The 19683-nt window shown below is 40.8% G+C and overlaps 1 protein-coding gene across 3 annotated transcripts in view; it reads left to right on the top strand.

The window, feature by feature from the left end:
- abhd18 (abhydrolase domain containing 18) overlaps positions 1–19683 on the top strand; it is a 66721-nt gene that overhangs the window by 14143 nt on the left and 32895 nt on the right. For 2 of the 3 annotated variants that reach the window (XM_046406288.1, XM_046406287.1), the window contains exons 4-10: positions 20–120; positions 2819–2894; positions 3567–3651; positions 4292–4319; positions 5365–5503; positions 5790–5879; positions 13435–13536. In XM_046406288.1, coding sequence (XP_046262244.1) covers positions 20–120; positions 2819–2894; positions 3567–3651; positions 4292–4319; positions 5365–5503; positions 5790–5879; positions 13435–13536 — 621 coding nt within the window. The remainder of the gene's footprint in view (positions 1–19; positions 121–2818; positions 2895–3566; positions 3652–4291; positions 4320–5364; positions 5504–5789; positions 5880–13434; positions 13537–19683) is intronic. The other variant, XM_046406289.1, reaches the window with a different exon arrangement.

The raw sequence follows: 19683 nt of genomic DNA on the forward strand, positions 1-19683 counted from the left end.
TTCATGCCTTTGTGACCAGACTGAGGAGCATGCCGACTGTCGGATCCATGATGGGTTCTTCATCTCTCCTCTCAAGCACTTGGTTCCTGGAATCCTGCCACCAGAGGCTGTTAATGCCAGGTGCCATACATAATGTTGTCCTCTACTTCTATTGTGATGATGTTGCGGCAGGTGATATTGTCTTCTGTTCCCTGGACATTTTAAAGGTATCGTTCTCTTTCTGGTGAAATGTGAGCTTTGACAGTTACAAAATTGAAATTGAAGGTTGCAGCGGAATACTAGCAATTTAAATCTGTAAATACTAATTGGATATGTCATAGAAGAGCTTAAGTTAGGGCAGCTGGACTTGTAGTTGGTCATGAAGAAGGTGCTCCCTGACAGTCATCACAGCTTCCAATGTGGGTACACATGTGATAAGTGAAGTGGCATCGAAGGACACCATAGTCTCATCTGGGGAGAGTCTCAGATGTTGAACCTTGTCAGTTTAGGATATGGAAAGGAGTCTTGCCCACCAGGGGAGCTAGACAGGGAGATGTAGATAACAGAGTTGTTGCTGCTGATGATAGGTCTGGGTGGGGTTCCTTCTATGTGTGTTTTGGGGAGACCATGTATGGTGTGGCCTCCCTGCGGTACAGGCGGTAGTAGCCCTTCTACATGACCATACCCTACATACCAGAACAAAAAAGGAGCACACACACGCATAAAGACAGCACTGAGGGCCGGCAGAGAAATAACAGAATCGCTATCATCAAAGAGAAGATGCATAACATGGGCAAAAACACCACTGTCACATATGTGGCTGGAGTGTCTGAAAGACTATGGAGGATCTTCTCCAGACATGACATTCCAGTACACTTCAAATCTATCAACACCCTCAGACAGAAACTGGTTCATCCGAAGGACAAAACTCCTAAACTCAAACTGATCTGTACGATGGGGAGACCAAACAACCGCTCCACAAGTGCATGGCCCAGCACAGGAGGGCCAAGCACACTGGCCAGGATTCTGCAAGCAATCTGCATCTTGATTAGAAGGGACGTTCAGTTCAGAACAATAATCTTCCTTGTAGTCATATGTTGGCATCTAGCTTTAATACCTGGGACTCCCAACCAGTTAATGCGAATCTGAAGAAGCCTTTTGGATGAGAGGTGAAATGTCTTCACTTTTAATTAAACTTTCTTGTGTGAAAGATGACCTGGATGACTGAGAATCTACACATACATACTAATTAATGAATTTATTATTTCTATATTTATTTCTAAAAGAATACTAGTTTTGCTTTGAAGAACTTTGATTCATTTATATGTTTTTTAACCAGGCTTGTCACTGAGATGTAAGCCAATGTGTTAAAAAAGATACACTTTCAATTGCTGTCCCTTTTTGAAGTGGTAATATTCACTACAGTTGAACTGTTTGTCAGTTTTCTAAAGAACAACATGCATTTTGTTTTATTTGAGTTTAACAGTAGGTTAAGGCCAATTAAAGATTTTCAAAATATAAATGCAATGTTGTGGTGGATCAAGTGGCAGACAAAGCCAGGGACCTGGGTGGTCTCATCCCCGTTGCTGAAGCTAACTTTTTGGACATGGAATGTCACCTCACTGGTGGGGAAGGAGCCCGAGCTTGTACATGAGGTTGAGAGATACTGACTAGATATGGTCAGGCTCACCTCTATGCACAGATTGGGCTCTGGAACCAACCTCCTCGAGAGAGGTGGCACCAGGACACTCTAGGTCCAAGGTCAATGATCCACTTTGTAGTCCTATCACTGGATCTGCGGCTGTATATTCTGGAGACTTGGGTTAAGAGTGGAGCAGAGCTGCCAATTGATCACCACCTGGTGTTGAGTTGGATCAGGTGGCAGGGGAGGATGCCAGATAGACCCAGCAGACCTAAACGAACAGTGAGGGTTTGCTGGGAATGCTGATGACTCTGTCAGGGTGGTCTTCAACTCCCACCTAAGGCAGAGCTTGTATTGCATTCCGGGAGGGGTGGGGGACATGTAATCCAAATGGGCCGTGTTCTACGCTGCTATTGCTGTGGCGGCTGTTAGGAGCTGCGGTCAGAAAGTCACTGGTGCTATTTGGATTCATGAGGAAAAATGCCGTTTTCGCCTTGGCCGATGACCACTGAACCAGCTCTACAGCCTTGCAAGGGTGCTGGAGGTGTCATGGGTGTTTACCAAACTAGCCGACGTGTTGGAGCCAGGTCTGGTCAGGATGCCTCCCGAACGTCTCCCTCGGGAGTTGTGTCAGGCATGTCCATCTGGGAGGAGGCCATGGAGTAGACCCAGGACGCGATGGATGGACTATGTCGCTTGCCTTGCCTGGGAACGCGTCAGTGTCCCCCCAGACGATCTGGTGGAAGTAGCCAGGGAGCAGACAGTCTGGGCTTCCCTGCTGAGACTGTTGCCCTCACGACCCACACCCAGATAAGCGGTAGAAAATGAGACGAGACATATGTGATGTTTTGAACTGCCTGGGCAATAGACCATATAAAATGATGGCATTTAGATAAATTGTACTATTTCTAACTTTCACACCTAATTCATTTATAAAAATTATGACTAAAAGTGGTTTGAGAATAGAACCTGGTGGCACCTGTGTTAACTCTGATGAAGCTGGACTCCATCCATAGCCATCAGCCACAACTGCTTGTGTTCTGAAACAGTCAAACAGTCATATCATGTAGTCACATCTAACATTGTCTGTTGAGTTTCAAACAGCCAAATAAGTTGCAAGTGATTACTGATAACATGTTTGAGCACTGTTTTGTCCAAGTGAATCCTCAAAGTGTGTGTCTGCGTGTGTTGTTTCAGGTTCCAGTTTATAGTTCCTAAGCGATGGCAGAAAAACAGACCAGTATGTATTCATTTGGCTGGGACTGGCGATCACGTAAGGCACTAAAACTTTTAACCTCAACATAACTTTAACTTCAAAGTGTACCCAGATAGCCCCCACCAAACAGAAAATACTAAATAAGCTAAGGTCAATAGTAGTGCAGTTGAAGTCCTGATATAGGCTTTGGCTATTGGCTCTTGTAGATGTTCTATGTTCCTTACTAATGCCAATTGTAGTAACATGAGAATATGAAAGGTATGAGTAACACACGCCAATTTCTCTGTTTTTTGGCTATAAGAACCAACACAAATATCTACTCTAACCAGAGTAGTAGGTTGGATGTTGAGATGCCTTCTGGCCCCTTGTGTTCTTCCAAGTGCAAATGGCATTACATTATGTTACTACATTATGTTGGCCGTACCTCATTTTCATTCCCCTTTTAGCAAAAAAAAAAAACAAAACAAAACAAAAAAAACACATCTGTTTCTTTCATCATTTTTTCTTTCTTGATATGCTCCCTTAAATTGCCAATGGAGTGAAAAGATGTAGAGTCATGTTTTGAATCAAGTATCCTTTTTATTTTTGTCATACCATGATGTAATACTACCAGAATAAAAAACAACATAAAGATAAAATTCTAGCAGATTAGAGATATTATCTGTACTCTCTGACTCATTGGTATTATTGTATGTGTGTGGGTGTCTGCACGTGTGTGTATGTATCCAGTTTTTCTGGCGAAGACGTACCCTGATGGCCCGACCCATGGTCAAAGAGGCAGGAATGGCTTCACTTCTTCTGGAGAACCCTTATTATATCCTTCTGTTGTCTTTTCTCTGATTTGATCTGATTTCCTCTTTATTTTTTGTTAATTTCCCTTTAAGAATAGTTCTGCTAGACAGTCTTGAGTCTACAGAATAATCTTCAGAACATATAATTTATATATTTTGTAGGGCACATCTAGACAGAAGTAGGTGTTGTGGAGATTACTGCAAAGTTGTGCAGTTGTTTAGGCAGCGTGATGTTGTGGAGATTAGCACAAAGTTGTGCGGTTGTTTAGGCAGCATGATAATAGGTACCAAATAGGTACCAAACAACATAATAAAGAAGTTTATGACACATATAGTAGCCAGCCACCAGGTGGTGGTCAAGATCTCTTGTCCCTCTCAAGTTGTCCGTGTTTAAATACAATTCATGGTGCAAAATAGAAAAGATCTGTGCATCTACATGCATGAGCGGATGCCACATCACTTGTCGCCCTCATTGTAATTTGTTAAAATAATAGATGGATGATTGGATGATGGATATTTTTCCACTGTTAAAAATATTCAGGCAATGACAGTTAATGTGGCTCCTGCTCCACTGTTCATCTGCAGGCATAGAAATTTTTTTTTTTAAAGAATCTGATTTATGCTGTGTATGACCACTTTTTTATTCCTTGACTGACCTGTTACATGGTTATCGTAAACCCAAAGATCAACTGTAAGTTACCTCCCCTTGTGACCTAATTGATTTGGCAGTTGGTTGCATCTTTAATTTAAGAAAGAAGTAAATAAAAGGAATCTTTTCAGTTTGAAAAATGAGAAACAAAATGAAACAGTATGAGAAAAACAAATACCGTAAATAAAATGAGAAGCCTGACAAATACCTTCAATTTGAAACTAATGGCTAGATACATGACATCATGCTAACTCAGCAATGAGTGGTGGTTTGTCAAAAAGCTGTTCTAATTCTGTATTTTGGTTATTTTTTTGGTTAAGTTGTTTTGCCTTAAACCTAAAGAATTTAAGTTAATTTGGACACACACGCAAAAATCATTGTCGATATGAAGAGCTTTTGCCATTTTTCAGACAAAGATGCCAAACATTCTTCAGTTCCACTTCCTCAAATGTGGTATTTTTTCTGTTTTTTGACAGCAAATTCAATGTGTAAAGGTGATGGAGGATTAGTCAGACAAAACATACATATTCAATATATCACCTTAGACTAGAAATTAGAGCATGACTGATAGGTCAGTCAGTCAGTATTTCTCTATCACAAATTTATCCATAGCAGTGTTTATGTTTTGAGAAATATAAATATGTTTCTGTTATTTTGAGATACAGTACCCTGTTACAAGTCTGGAAAATCTAGAAGAGAATGAGTTAAATATTTGACCCACTCCAATACTTATATTGTTGTTGCACCACCAAGCAGTTGAACAAAAAAACCTTCCAGAGTTCCAGAGTGAACAGATATGCAGTAGGTGTTTTGGGTACCGAATAGACCAATGTTGTAGAACAGCTTGGAAATCATGGACAAAGTTATGGATAGATTTAGTGATCAACTGAGAAGTGATCAAAGTTTTTTTGGAATCTACTCTAACTGTTGTGAGCTGTAAGTCCAAACTTAATTAGGATCCAATTGTAAACTGCTCAAACCCACCTGGCAAGAGAACAGGATGTCATGGTTAAATACAAGATAGATTTTCAAAGCTGGCAGTAATTTACTGTGAAGTAAACAGGGACATTATTTTTGAGTATTTTAGGCGATCCAGTCTAAAGAATGTGTCAGACCTGTTTGTGATGGGAGGGGCTTTGATACTGGAGTCAACAGTGCTTCTCCATTGGCTAGAGAGAGAAGGTTACTGGCCACTAGGAATGACTGGAATCTCCATGGGAGGATATGTGAGTCATTATTTAATTTCCTTAAACACTTTCAAATTTGATTTTCTTTTACCAAACCCTTACATTCCACCAGTATTCAACTAGATATATATTCTACATAAGATGATAAAATCCTTTCTTGATCCCTTTTGGGGGATTTTTATATGTTTCTGCCATGCTTATCATCCTGGAGATGCTTAAATTTCAGAAGTACATATTTTACATGCACGCCTACATGTGAATACAAGTGGGTCCAATATGCTACTTAATCCTAACCACAGGTCATATTTTTCGTGTTTGTGTTCAGATGGCGTCCTTGGCAGTTACGAACTGGCCAAAGCCAATCCCTCTGATTCCGTGTTTGTCCTGGTCTACTGCCTCTAGTGTCTTCACTACGGTAACACATTTATTTAATTAAAAACATATAACTTAAAATAAGTGATTGCATAAATATTCACCCCTTTTAAAATTTAAAGTTACTGACCTCATTCAACAGATGTCCAGCCATTTCATGCTAGTAGTCTCACATTTTGTGAAATGGAGATCATCTGAGTGCAGTGAATATGTCTCAAATGACTGTAGTTTAAAGGCACCTGTGTCTGGAACATCACTGGTTAATCAGTATTCCTGGTTACAGTTATACTATGAAGACAAAAGAGCACTCCAAGCAACTCTGAGAGAAGGTTAGAAAAGTAAGTATAAATCAGGGGATGAATACAAAACATTTTCCAAGTCACTGAACATCCCCTGACGTTCAGTTACATCCATCATTCAGAAATGGAAGGAGTATGACGTGTAAATCTGCCTAGGGCAGGCTGTCGTCACAAACTGACCGTATAAGAAGGAGACTAGTGAGGGAGGCTGCCAAGACACCTGTAACTATTCAATTTCATTTCAGTTCAATTCAATATATTTATATAGTGCCGAATCATAACAGAAGTTGTCTCATGACACTTTCCAGTTAAAGTAGGTCTAGACCAAACCAAACCAAATCTTATATTTTTGGTACAGAGAGACCCAACAAAACCCCATAAGCAAGCACTTGGTGTCAGGAAAAACTTCCTTTTAGAAGGCATAGAAGATATGATGATAGTAGTAGTAATAGTAGTAACAATAACAATGTAGAATATAACAGTTGGTAATAACAATAACCAGCTGTCAGTGTCAAGCAGGACCACAGCAGGAGGTCTAGACATGATCTGTGGGAACCTGTGAGACAAGAAAGCACAAAGATTCCAGGGAAGAAGCCTGAACTCTGAAGGAGTTAAAAGTTCCAGCAGCTCAGGAGAAAGCCATAGAAAGAAGAAAGCTCATATTAGATCTTGGGTAGAGTTTGCCCAAAGGCATGTGGAAGATTCTAAGGTCAATTGGAAGAAGGTTCTTTGGTCTGATGAGACCAGAATAGAGCTTTCTGGCCATCAGACCGGATGTTATGTTTGGCAGACACCAAAATCTGCACATCACCACAAATACACCATTCCCATCGTGAAGCATGGTGGTGGCAGCATCATTCTATGGGGATGCTTCTTAGCAGCAGGCCCTGGAAGGCAAGAAGGTGAATGTTCTGGAGTGGCCCAGTCAAATCACAGACCTCAGTCCAATAGAGAATTTGTGACTGAATTTGAAAAGATGATGTTGCTGAGTGTCCAACCAAAGGTGCATCTACTGAATACTGACTTGAAGGAGGTGAATATTTGTGCAGTCACATATTTCATATTATATATTTTTTAATTAATTGACATTACTTTGTAGAAATCTATTTTCACTATGACATTAAAGAGGGTTTTTTGTACATTTTTTGTAAAAAAGAAAAAGAAAGCCAAATTATACTGTCCATGATTCCATCTATAAAAGCAATGAAAGGGGAAAATAGCCATACAATACATTATACAGTATAAGCACTGTATGTGACATATACTACTAGACTGAACTTTAGTTAAAGGAGTGCAAATACTTGTCCAGTTATATTAAGAGCTATGTTGGAGTGTGAGGGAGGATGAGATTTTTCCTTCTGCACATGAATCACTCTTGCTAGGTTTTTTGTCAGCCTTGTTTACAGTTGGAAGACAGTTTGGTTAATTGTAACTACTAACAGGTCCTCATTTTTCCATCAAATGTCGTCCTTTTTTAGTATATCTTTATAAAATGGTGGTATGGATTATATCAGAACCTTGTAAAGTAGTCTCATTTCTTCCATGTTGACTGACTAAAGAGGAAATGGAAATATCAAGGACATCAGCTTCAGTTGTAATAGATTTTGAACAGGTTAGAGATGGAGCAAGTGCACAAAACTTCACAAAAATAGAAGCAGGGCAAGCAATTTTTCAAATAAGCTACAGAGCAAATTAGGACATTTTGAAAACTAAAAAACAATGATATTTGGTTAAGAAGTGGTGTTAGTATTGTTATGACAACCAAATTTAGTAGGGGTACCAAGTGTTTTTCTTTCCATTCTGGTTAATGGAAGGCATGATCGTGCAATCAAACTGCAACTTGACTGGATTGTACAGACTGCAACCCTGTTGGTTGGATTTATGATCACATACCACAAACCATAAATATGGGCCTAAGCAGTTTAATGTAGCTCTGTGTTTTTACTCCGAACCCAAATCTTCATTTCTAATATTGTTTCACTTGTGCTTTTAATCAAACTCCTTTTAATTTTGTGTATTACACTGTAGACCAGCAACAAAAGGCGATGTTATCATAAGAAATAGTCAATTGTAATTGTTGCCTGTTGATTTAACTAATTTTAATTTAATAGCCAATAAGTTTGTGTCTTACTATAAGTCCCTTCCTGTGAATAAAAATTCTGTAGTAATAATCTTAAGATTGAAGAGCTATTATAAATATTTAGTATATTCTATAGTTTTGACAAAAGTACTGAACTTTTGGAGTAATTTGGCAACAGAAATAGAGATACATTTTCTTAAAATATAATTTGTGGTGGGTTTTAATTCAGAAATTCTCAGATTATGTAATAAATTATGGCACCATCCTAGTGGCAATGTGTTGCAGCAGCCCCCAGTACCTAGGTGTATTGTAGTTGTAGTCTGCTTTTTTCTGCTTTTCCTGTTTATTTATTCTGCTTTTGGACACAAGAAGTAACTCCAGTGTTTCGGATAATTTTTACAAATTTTCATTGTACTCGGAACACTGCAATTAATGAAAGCCATGTCTGTAATACCGATGGAATTGTTTACAGTCGTGGCCAGCTGATTGTCCTGAGGTGATTGACTCTTCTATTCGGAGAAAAACAGAACTTGCTGGAGGAGATAAGGAGGAGACGACGAGGCTGTAGTACAGGGGTTAAGAGGAGGTTGAAGAACAGGAGATTTAAACCTTGCATCTCTGCAGTCATCACAGGGAATGTGAGATCCTTGTAAATCCTTGTAAATACAATGGGCGAACTAGAAGCATTCACCAAGACCCAGAGAGAGTACAGAGTAACATCATGTGTTTCACGGAAACATGGCTACGTGAACAGATACCGGATGTCAATGTGGCTATCCCTGGCTTCCACATGGTGAGAGCAGACAGAGACATAGAGAGCGTTAGGGATAAAGGAGGTGGATTGCAGTGCTTGTTAACTTCCGGTAGTGCAACCCTTGACATATCTCCATTAAAGCATGAATCTGCAACCACGAACAATGGGATTTTTGACGTCGGATTGCACCTATACTATCTGTCAAGAGAATTCACAAGTGCGACTGCCATTACTGTTTACAGCCTTCCATGCAGGAATGTAAGAGTGGCATGTGACGTCATACACACCTAACTGCGAGTTTACAGATGAAACACCTGAGTGCCGAGCACAGGTGACTTCAACCATGTCTGTCTCTTCTCCACACTGCCCACTTTGTACCAGTTTGTCACATGCAATACCAGTAAAAATAAGACTCTAGACTTTCTGTATGCAAATATTAATGATGCATACACTTCCACTGCTCTCCTCCCAAATGGGTACAAAAAGAGTTAAGGTGAGCAAAGACGTCTGCAGGAGGAAACTGGAAGAGAACCTGGAGAGGAACAACATCAAAGACGTGTGGAGTGGCATGAGACGAATAACTGGCTTAAAAGGAAAGACAGAGGTGCAGCCCAGGGGAGTACACTAAAAGCAAACGAACTGAACCAGTTTTTCAACAGGTTTGGCCCACCAATGGTCCCCTGAGCAACAACAGCGCACTATCATTTCCCCCGCTGAGATCCAAAATCCCCTGCGGTAGACTCCCCTCTGTTCCACCCCTCCTCCCCCCGTGCTGATAACCATCACAAACTACACCCCCAACTGACCAGGTGAGGAGACTGTTGGAGAAGCTCAGCCAGAGAAAGGCTGCTGGTCCAGACGGTATCAGCTCTTCAACCTCAGCCTGTACCTTCAGAGAGCACCAGTGTTATTGTAGGAATGACCACAATTACGGCTGGTTGGTACAGCAAAAAGAATAATCCAAGACAGTTTTAAGGAGTTTCTGGCTGATGTGAAGACCTCTGCCAGATGTGCAGCTTCCTCTGCTGTCTTGGGGTCATGCTCTGATCCAGATCTCCAGCTCTGGATGGACCATCCTCAGGAACTGTTCAAGGATAATAGTTTCTGATAGTTCTTCAACTGTTGATCTCTCTGGCTTAACCCATTTGCCAAAAAGGTCTTTCAGAGACACATACAGCTCTCGTGAAGTTTCACCAGGCTCAATCTTGAGCTTCATATTTTGCCAGAATTACTGCTTTACCTTTTTCATACTTTCCTGAGTCTTTCATGTCCATCAGAACATAAGCACTGCGTGCCTTGCCAGTGAGCAACGGAACCAGACACACAGCCCATCCATCTTTAGGCCAGCGACATACCTGGACCATTCTCTCAAATTTCATCAGAAAATGCTCAATGTCATCATCTGGAGATAATGGCAGCAGTTTGGGATCCCTCTGTTGTCTCAGATCCCAACTTGTCTGGCTCATCATCTCATCTGGGTCCTCAAAATCTCCATCATTGTTGTCACCACGAGAGCACTCTTTCTCTCTTTGCTGATCACACTCTGCTTGTGCCTGCATGTGTGATTTCACCAGACCTGCTAGTTCATCCAGCTTGTCTTCCGCTTTAGCATCTGTCATGGTGTATGAAACACATGCTCTGCTTGGCCCCTCATCTGGTTCCTCTTGGCCATTGTTCTTCCCCTGCCTTGGCATCATTTGCTGTAACGTGCGCCCCAGCTTCTGACATCACTTGTAGGAATGACCACAATTATGGCTGGTTGGTACAGCAAAAAGAATAATCCAAGGCAAGTTTAAGGAGTGTCACAGATGTGGTTCTTTTATGCATCTATCTTGGCAAACAGCACAGAGTCATCAGAGCAGCAACAACACTCATATTGTTAAAATGGCGCCTATATATAATGTGTCTCAGCTAATGACCCTGGAAGATTCCACCCACGGGGATCCATTGCCGGCCAACATAAGTAACCCACCATTTTTGTTTCTTGATGTACATACAAACATATTCAGTTACCTATACATACCCATTTACATCAACTATTACTAAAAACAAATACATCTAAATCACCTTACATTTGTTGTACTACACTGCACACATATCCATCACCCCACACCCCTGGAACTATAAAATCTGTGTCCGTTGCCTGGGGAAGCCTTTTGCCCACACACCCTGAAGACACAAAGACTAGTGAGTACACAACACTTCTTGATCTACTTAATGCTCACACAGCATCCCAATACAGCTTAGCTTACTTCATTTTTAACCAATTAACACATATTAAATATACACATTTAATACTATGTCCCTCTCCTCTAGGTGAAACTGTGGATCACACAGCACCTATCAACAAAGTCAAAGTCAGACCTGAAAAAGCCCAATGAATATAATGATATGTGTTAAAATGTATTGTGCAAATCTTCAGTGAAGTGTTGTTGCTCTTAAAGTGCCTGTGCAGTTATTAAAGTGCATATATAGTCATACTCAGTCAAAGTGCGTGTTGCTGTATGTGCAAGCCAGGTGACGATATGCCCTTCATCACAGTTATGGAATACATCTTATGAGTTTCTGTTGCCCAAGAAGGGTCATCCTGAGGCCCTAAATGACTGCAGACCCATAGCACTAACCTCTCACATAATGAAGGTCATGGACAGACTGGTGCTGGCACACCTTAAACCACTAGTACGCTCATCTCAGGACCCTCTGCAGTTTGCGTACCAGCCACATGTTGGCGTAGAGGATGCAATCATATACCTGCTAGAGAGGGCATATTCTACTCAGGACAGACCCAACACCACAGTCTGCATCATGTTCTTTGACTTCTCAAGTGCCTTCAGTACCATGCAGCCTGGATGTCTGAGGGCTAAACTGGAGGATATACAGTGGAATGTGTTATTTCCCTTCCTCTTCACCACGTACATGGCAGACGTTAAGTACTGCATCGACTTGTGTCATCTACAGAAATTCTCTGATGATAAAGCCACAATGCGCATGGAGAATGGGAGAGAAGACAAGTACAGGGCCCTGGTTGACTGCTTTACAAAGTGGTGTGAGGAGAAGCGTCTCCAGCTGAATGAAGACAAAGGAGATGGCCATGGACTTCAGCTGTGTACAAAAAGGGCCTGAGGAGGCTCAGTTCCTTCAACATATGCAACAGGGTGCTCAGGATGTTCTATCAGTCTGTTGTTGTGAACACCATCTTCAGTTTGTTGGCATCTGCAAAGAATCTGTAATTGGTTCAGAGCTTGCCATCCCTGGAGGAGGTAGTCAGGGACAGAATGCTGGCAAAACTGCTGGTACTTACAGACAACACCTCTCACTCCCTCCATAAAACAGGCTCATTCAACCCTGCTGCTCAAAGGAACAACACAGGAAATCATTCCTGCCAAATGCAATCAGGCTCCACAATGCATCTGTTCATGTTAGATCCGTGTATACTGAACTGGACTGGTTCTCTATATCATTTTTATTTATAAGTACTTACTCTACTTCTTTATAAGTTTTTTCCATGCTTTTATATTGTTGTTTGACACGTAAGTGTACCAAGCTGCTGTAACAACTCACTTTCCCTCTGGGGATTAATAACGTTGTCTGCCTGCCCTGCCCTGCCTGTCTGTCTATCTATCTATCTATCTATCTATCTATCTATCAATCAATCATTTATCTATATAAGGAAACTTCTAATTTAGATTGTCTCAAATAAATATGTTCCTTTCCAGGAGGGAAAATGCACAAACAAAAGAATGGTCTACTCTCATTCATATATACTATAATTTCCACATGTAAGCTGAATGAATTGTTGTTAAAATGTCATGGCATGATTCTGGTAAAATTATTTATTTTTAGCATTTAATTGACATAAAACCTTTTGGCTGAACCAGCCATTAACAGGTCAGCCACAGAAGGAATACCTTAGATTGTCAAGCATAAGAAAAGATGCAGGCCTTACACAAAATCCATATGAGCTTCACTAACTTTCTGCTCTTGCTTAAAGCATTCCTCACATTGTCGTCTACTAGACAGCATGGCTGGACCAACTTTGTCAGATGTGGTGAGGTCAAAAGGGAAAGTAAAACGTAGCAAAGAACTGAAAGACTGTAATATTTGAACATAGAGGCAGTCATAAAGGGATTTTTGCACACTTGCTATGAAATCACTTCAGGAAGGAATCTCTTTATTGCCAGTAAGGACAGCAGAAACAACTACAAAGATCAATAACTGTTTTACATGTGTGTATGTATGTATGTACATATGAGCATATGACTATTGTCTTATGTTCACATTTCTTCCAAATTTACATATCTTTTTATGTTAAAAGTAAAACCATCACAGCCCTGCAGAAATTAAGTTTAATATACTATTTAAATGTAAAAATCTATCATTTATCATTTATGGTCCCTACTAAGAATGACCCTGGTGTGTGTGTGTGTGTGCTTCTGTGTGCTTCTGTTTGTGCATGGACATGCAGGGAGTCCTGAGTAAAGCAGTAAACTGGACAGAGTTGGAAAAGCAGTATGCCATTAACTCAGTGTATGAAGAGGAAATCATTAAGCTGTTGGAGTACTGTGGGGTATGTTATCCTTTAACTCTTCTTGGAAATCACTCATGTTCTTACATAGTGACTGAAAATGTCTGGAATTTTTGTGTGATGTTTGAATTTCTCATAAGAACTGGGGGGCAGAGGTGTTATTTATCTATCTATCTATATTTGTTTTGTGTAGGTAGGAGCAGATTTGGTTATTAGCAATGTTTAAAAGTCATAAAATTATTTACAAATAATGTCAATATAATGTCAATTACAGGGCCCCACCCTGTTACCAGTGACCAACAACCAAACTGAAAAAACAGTCTCAATCTGGTGTTCACTGAGTGTCAATATCTGAGAGATATTAACATGAATCAAGTGAACAGTGAATGGTTGAATCCGAGCACTAGCTGTCAGAACTGTCAGAATGCAAATAATCACAAACAATGATCAGTTAAGCTAAAACAGAATTTATTAATAAAAGTAATAATTTGCAATCAATACTACTTCCAATTAGCAAAAATGTGTCATGGACTACAACTAAAGCAACACAAGCAGCCATACTACAGCAAAGCAAAAGCACACATGCAGTGTGTGTGTGAGAGAGAGAAAGCAACGATGGTGGACGAGGTTACGAAGAGATTGGGTAACAAAAGGGGAGACGGCGTGGTTTAACGTGTCTAACAAATAGAGCAAATCTGAGTTATGCTACCGTGTGATCCCTACACTCAGATGATTGTCGGTGTCTAGGGTGTATGTATGCAGGTTAATAAAAGAGGAAAAGGAGAAGAAGAGGTGGATAGAGCAGGAAGGATCCTAATTATCACAGAGGCGCAATAAAACAGCTTATTTTACCATATGATAACAAAGTTGGCAAACCGTCTATCAGCAGGCTTTACACAGGTCATTCAACTGGTAAAATATCAGTTCACTGGCTGGTGGTGATAGGCTCAACAAGAAAACACTTGTGTCAAGCATAAACAAAACAATGAGCAAATCAAACTTAAGTGTTTAGCACACAAAGTACACAGTGTTGTTCTATAACAACAACGCAGTGAACAAACATTAACTGTAACACACTAAGTCTCAGACGTAAGCTCTTGTTTGCTCATCGCTCCTTGGCTGAAGCTGGCGGGTCCATTGTGCGCTCATCTGATGTTTACAGTGTGCTGATTTCCTTAATGGGCAGCAGGAAATCTGTGGTGTCGACTCAGTTGAAGGAAAAGTGCGTAATCCGTGATCTCCTTGTCCTTTCACGGGTGGCATCAGCTAATTGGGTGCAGCTATCTCTTTGGATTCTAATAAAACAGTCTTGTTGCTTGACCAGTGAGTAAAAGATACAGTGGTATGAAAAAGTTTGGGCACCCCTGATCATTTTCAGGATTTTCCTTTATAAATCATTGGTTGTTCGGATCAGCAATTTCAGTTAAATATATCATATAGCAGACAAACACAGTGATATTTCAGAAGTGAAATGAAGTTTATAGGATTAACAGAAAGTGTGCAACAATTACTTAAACAACATTAGGCAGGTGCATAAATTTGGGCACCCCAACAGAAAAATGACATCAATATTTTGTAGATCCTCCTTTTGCAGAAATAACAGCCTCTAAACACTTCCTATAGCTTCCAATGAGGGTCTGGAGTCTGGTTGAAGGTATTTTTGACCATTCTTCTTTACAAAAAATCTCCAGTTCAGTCAGGTTTGATGGTTTCCGAGCATGGACAGCCCGCTTTAAATCACACCACAGATTTTCAATAATGTTCAGGTCTGGGGACTGAGATGGCCATTCCAGAACGTTGTAGTTGTTCCTCTGCATGAATGCCTTTGTAGAGTTTGAGCAGTGTTTGGGGTCGTTGTCTTGTTGAAGTATCCAGCCCCGGCGCAACTTCAACTTTGTCACTGATTCTTGAACATTGTTGGCAAGAATCTGCTGATACTGACTGGAATCCATGCGACCTTCAACTTTTACAAGATTGCCAGTACCTGCACTGGCCACACAGCCCCACAGCATGATGGAACCACCACCAAATTTTACTGTGGGTAGCAAGTGTTTGTCTTGGAATGCTGTGTTCTTCTTCCGCCATGCATACTGCCCCTTGTTATGTCCAAATAACTCAATTTTACATTCATCAGTCCACAGCACCTTATTCCAAAAGGAAGCTGGCTTGTCCAAATGTGCTTTAGCATACCTCAAGCGACTCTGTTTGTGGCATGTGCGTAGAAAAGGCTTCCGCCGCATTACTCTCCCATACAGCATCTCCTTGTGCAAAGTGCGCTGAATAGTTGAACGATGCACAGTGACACCATCTGCAGCAAGATCATGTTGTAGGTCTTTGGAGCTGGTCTGTGGGTTGAGTTTGACCGTTCTCACTATTCCTCGCCTCTGCTTATCAGAGATTTTTCTTGGCCTGCCACTCCGGGCCTTAACTAGGACTGTGCCTGTGGTCTTCCATTTCCTCACTATGTTCCTCACAGTGGAAACTGACAGCTTAAATCTCTGAGCCAGCTTTTTGTATCCTTCCCCTAAACCATGATGTTGGAAATCTTTGTTTTCAGGTCATTTGAGAGTTGTTTTGAGGCTCCCATGTTGCCACTCCTCAGAGAAGATGCAAAAGGGAGAACAACTTGCTACTGGCCACCTGAAATACCCTTTCTCATGATCGGATTCACCTGTGTATGTAGGTCAAGGGTCAATGAGCTTACCAAACAAACTTTGTGTTCCAATAATTAGTGCTAAAGGTACTCAAATCAATAAAACAACAAGGGTGCCCAAATTTATGCACCTGCCTAATGTTGTTTAAGTAATTGTTGCACACTTTCTGTTAATCCTATAAACTTCATTTCACTTCTGAAATATCACTGTGTTTGTCTGCTATATGATATATTTAACTGAAATTGCTGATCCGAACAACCAATGATTTATTAAGGAAAATCCTGAAAATGATCAGGGGTGCCCAAACTTTTTCATACCACTGTATGTGGCTTAAATCTTAAAATGAAAGAAACTAAAAATACCCAAGCTTGATTAGAAGTGCTCCCTTTTTGCAACTCGGATACCAAAGAAAGCCACATGGGGAAAAAGCGATAATACTTTTATTACCTGCATGACATCACAGTGAGAGGCCAGAGTTTAAACTAGGTGTGATGAATGAGGTTTTGATGCTTTTTTTTTTTTGTTTTGTTTTTTTAATTACTGTTTTTTTTTATTCATCCACACATAAACAAACAATCAAACTAGAAAACTAACATTGACACCAATAACAGACAGTATATCCAACATACAACCATATATACAAAGGCCTCCTGTACATTGACATTTTCCTTTTTTTTCCACTTTTGAACCCACCAATCAGCCATGTCTATAGTTTTTCCCTATGCCCTGCTTACAAAAGAATACATTCCTAGGCTCTTCTAAAATGTTAGTAAAAGAAGGGTTTGAGCCAATGAGACGATATGATGCTTGCCAGGTTTCTCTTGCAAACAACAATAATAGATTCTTGGATGGAACTTTTCCCCCACTTTGTGAAATAAAAGCCTGTAATGGCATTGGTTCAGTAAGTTCTTTTTCAATCAGGACCCAACCTGGAGCTTGGTCCTCCAGAATATATGTATAAGCCAGCTGCTTAAGAGAAAAGGTATAGTACTACCAGTCCACTCTTGGCAGGTTGATGTTTTCTGTCATCACGTCTTTTAAACCTGGTGTAACCTTTATGCCCAAATACGCTAGACCGGAAGGAAGCCGTTTAAACTGCCAGTTCTGCCTAATACTAGGTGGTCACAAACTAGACAGAGGCATTGCTTCTGATTTTCCCCAATTTATTTTGTTTTGTAACCTGAGATATGAGAGAAGGTATCACTCAAAAACAAAATTTGAGGGACCGCTGTATCTGGATTTGAGGTCAGTGGCAAAATAGCATCTGCATGCAGAAGTAATTTGTGTTCCTTCTTTCCAGCTTGGATACCCTTGATATTTGTGTTATTTCTGATGGCCGCTGCTAAGGGTTCTAACTCCAATACAAAAATTAGGGGGCTCAGGGGGCAGCCCTGTCTTGTACCCCAGTGCAGAGGGAAATGTGAGGATACCCTTCCATTTGTTAACACTGAGGCCCTGGGGTTACAATATAGAAGCTTAACCCATTTTATAAATGAGGAGCCTAATCCAAACCTAAACAGCGTCCTGAACTGAACTGAGCTGAGAAGATCCTCAGGCAGCCCCATCACCCCGGACACTCACTCCTCTCCCTGTTGCCACCAGGCCGTCGGTTCCGCTGCCTGAGAACACGGAGAGGATGAGGAAAAGCTTCTTCCCCCAGGCCATTCGTCTGCTCAACAGTGAGCGTTAATCTGGACAATCCTACTCCCACTTGCACTAGATGTAAATACTGCACATTTTCACTTTTTTAATTTTATTATTTTTATAAGCTTTCGATTTTACAATATTTAATTTTTACTTACCTATTTTTTGATAGCAGGGACAAACAGAATTTCACTGCGCATTGTACCGTGTATGATTGTGTGTGTGACAAATAAACCTTCTTGTATCTTGTATCTTGTATCTTATATCTTGAACAAGTATACCCACTCCACTCTATAAAACGCCTTTTCAGCATCGAGAGAGAAAGTGACCACAGGCTCATAGTCCGTGAGTCAGAGGGGTTGGTCGTTACCGAAAAAGTGGCAAAGGTTACCATACCTTTTCGGAAAGCTTGGAATCTCAGCTTTTCAATGATGTATGATGGCTATCTGACAAGAGTAGCTGTTTTGAGTTATCACACATAATGTAGACCAAGGTTGAGAAAATAATGCGTATAAATCAAGCAGAGCATTGGACATACTGGAATATTTAATTTTGTTATGTTTGGTATCATTTTAAAGGGGAGACTCTGAGCTTTCATTTAAACCCTTTTGTGAACATTTTGGACTAGTATAGCCAACCCTGGAGCTCTTCAAACTTTTAATCACACACATTTTCCTGCCATTTCCGCCTAATTCATCTTTTGTCTTTTAGTCCTGTGGCACCAGGGAGCATCAGAGAAACTAAATTCAAACACTGAAATACTGGCATGACCCTAAGGATTCAGAAAATGTATCATTTACCCATATTATCTGATTTGGAGGGGGTGATATTCAGTCTTATATCAGACAACAATAGTGTACTATTGAGAAAATAATGCATATATCAAGCAGAACACTGACATAGCTGAAAATCTAACAACGGTATAACTGGATGGATGACATGGATAGACATGGATTCCTATTTTAAGGTGTGGCAAACCCAATTGTGACATTGCCATTACTATAAAAGGTCAAGGTCAAGACCTTTAGGCATGGTCAATGATATTTTATGATATTTTCGCACACAAGGCCACAACACTAATCAAACACCTCGTCGGAATCCTCATCAGAGGAATAGGATTGTTCCTCAAAATCATCCTTCTGGTTTTTGCACTGTCTTGCATGGCATAGGTCAGTGCAGGCCAAGTTGTTGGCAACACACTGACATGATGGAGTGACACAGTCCCTTCTGCATGAGCAGGACAGAAACTCAAGTACTGCTTGTGGACCGATGGAGACACTGAACCAATCTATGGAGAGCTGCAAGTCACCATCTTGCTCCACTCGAGACCACCCGTGCTCAACTGGGGAAGGAACTTCAGGGTTGTTCTCGAGGCATCTTCTCCAGATAGCACCTTGATAGTTAGCTCTGAGACAGTGCTTACTGAGAGAATCTGAGCATGGAGGTAACTGCCAGGATTCTATGCCTTTCTTTGCGCAAAAAAGTGCATACCTCATTTCATTGATGTTGGTGATTTTGGACTTGGAGCTGTACATTTGACATGTGAACTCCTGTAAGGCTGCATACAACTCAGGTGTCATTGTCCAGTCTAACCCAACCTTCTGAAAGGTCTCACAGAAGTTTTCATTCTTCTGAAGAAGTTTTAAGGCTGACACTTTACCACGGCCCGCAAATGCACTTACAGTGTCGCAGCCTGTGTATGCATGTAAACCAGGCAAAGCCTGGCACAACTGTGAACCCAGACCACGAGCGAGCTGAGAGATGTTTATGTAACTGGTGCGATTCTTTGTCCCTGTCTTCAGGAACAGGTCACATGTGAGTGTGTCACTGGTAGCCAGGCTTATCACCAAGACATCAGTGTCATCAGACACAAGGATGACAGACTTGTAAC

Source organism: Scatophagus argus, chromosome 12 (genome assembly GCF_020382885.2).
Source record: "Scatophagus argus isolate fScaArg1 chromosome 12, fScaArg1.pri, whole genome shotgun sequence".
NCBI classification, from domain to species: Eukaryota; Metazoa; Chordata; class Actinopteri; family Scatophagidae; genus Scatophagus; species Scatophagus argus.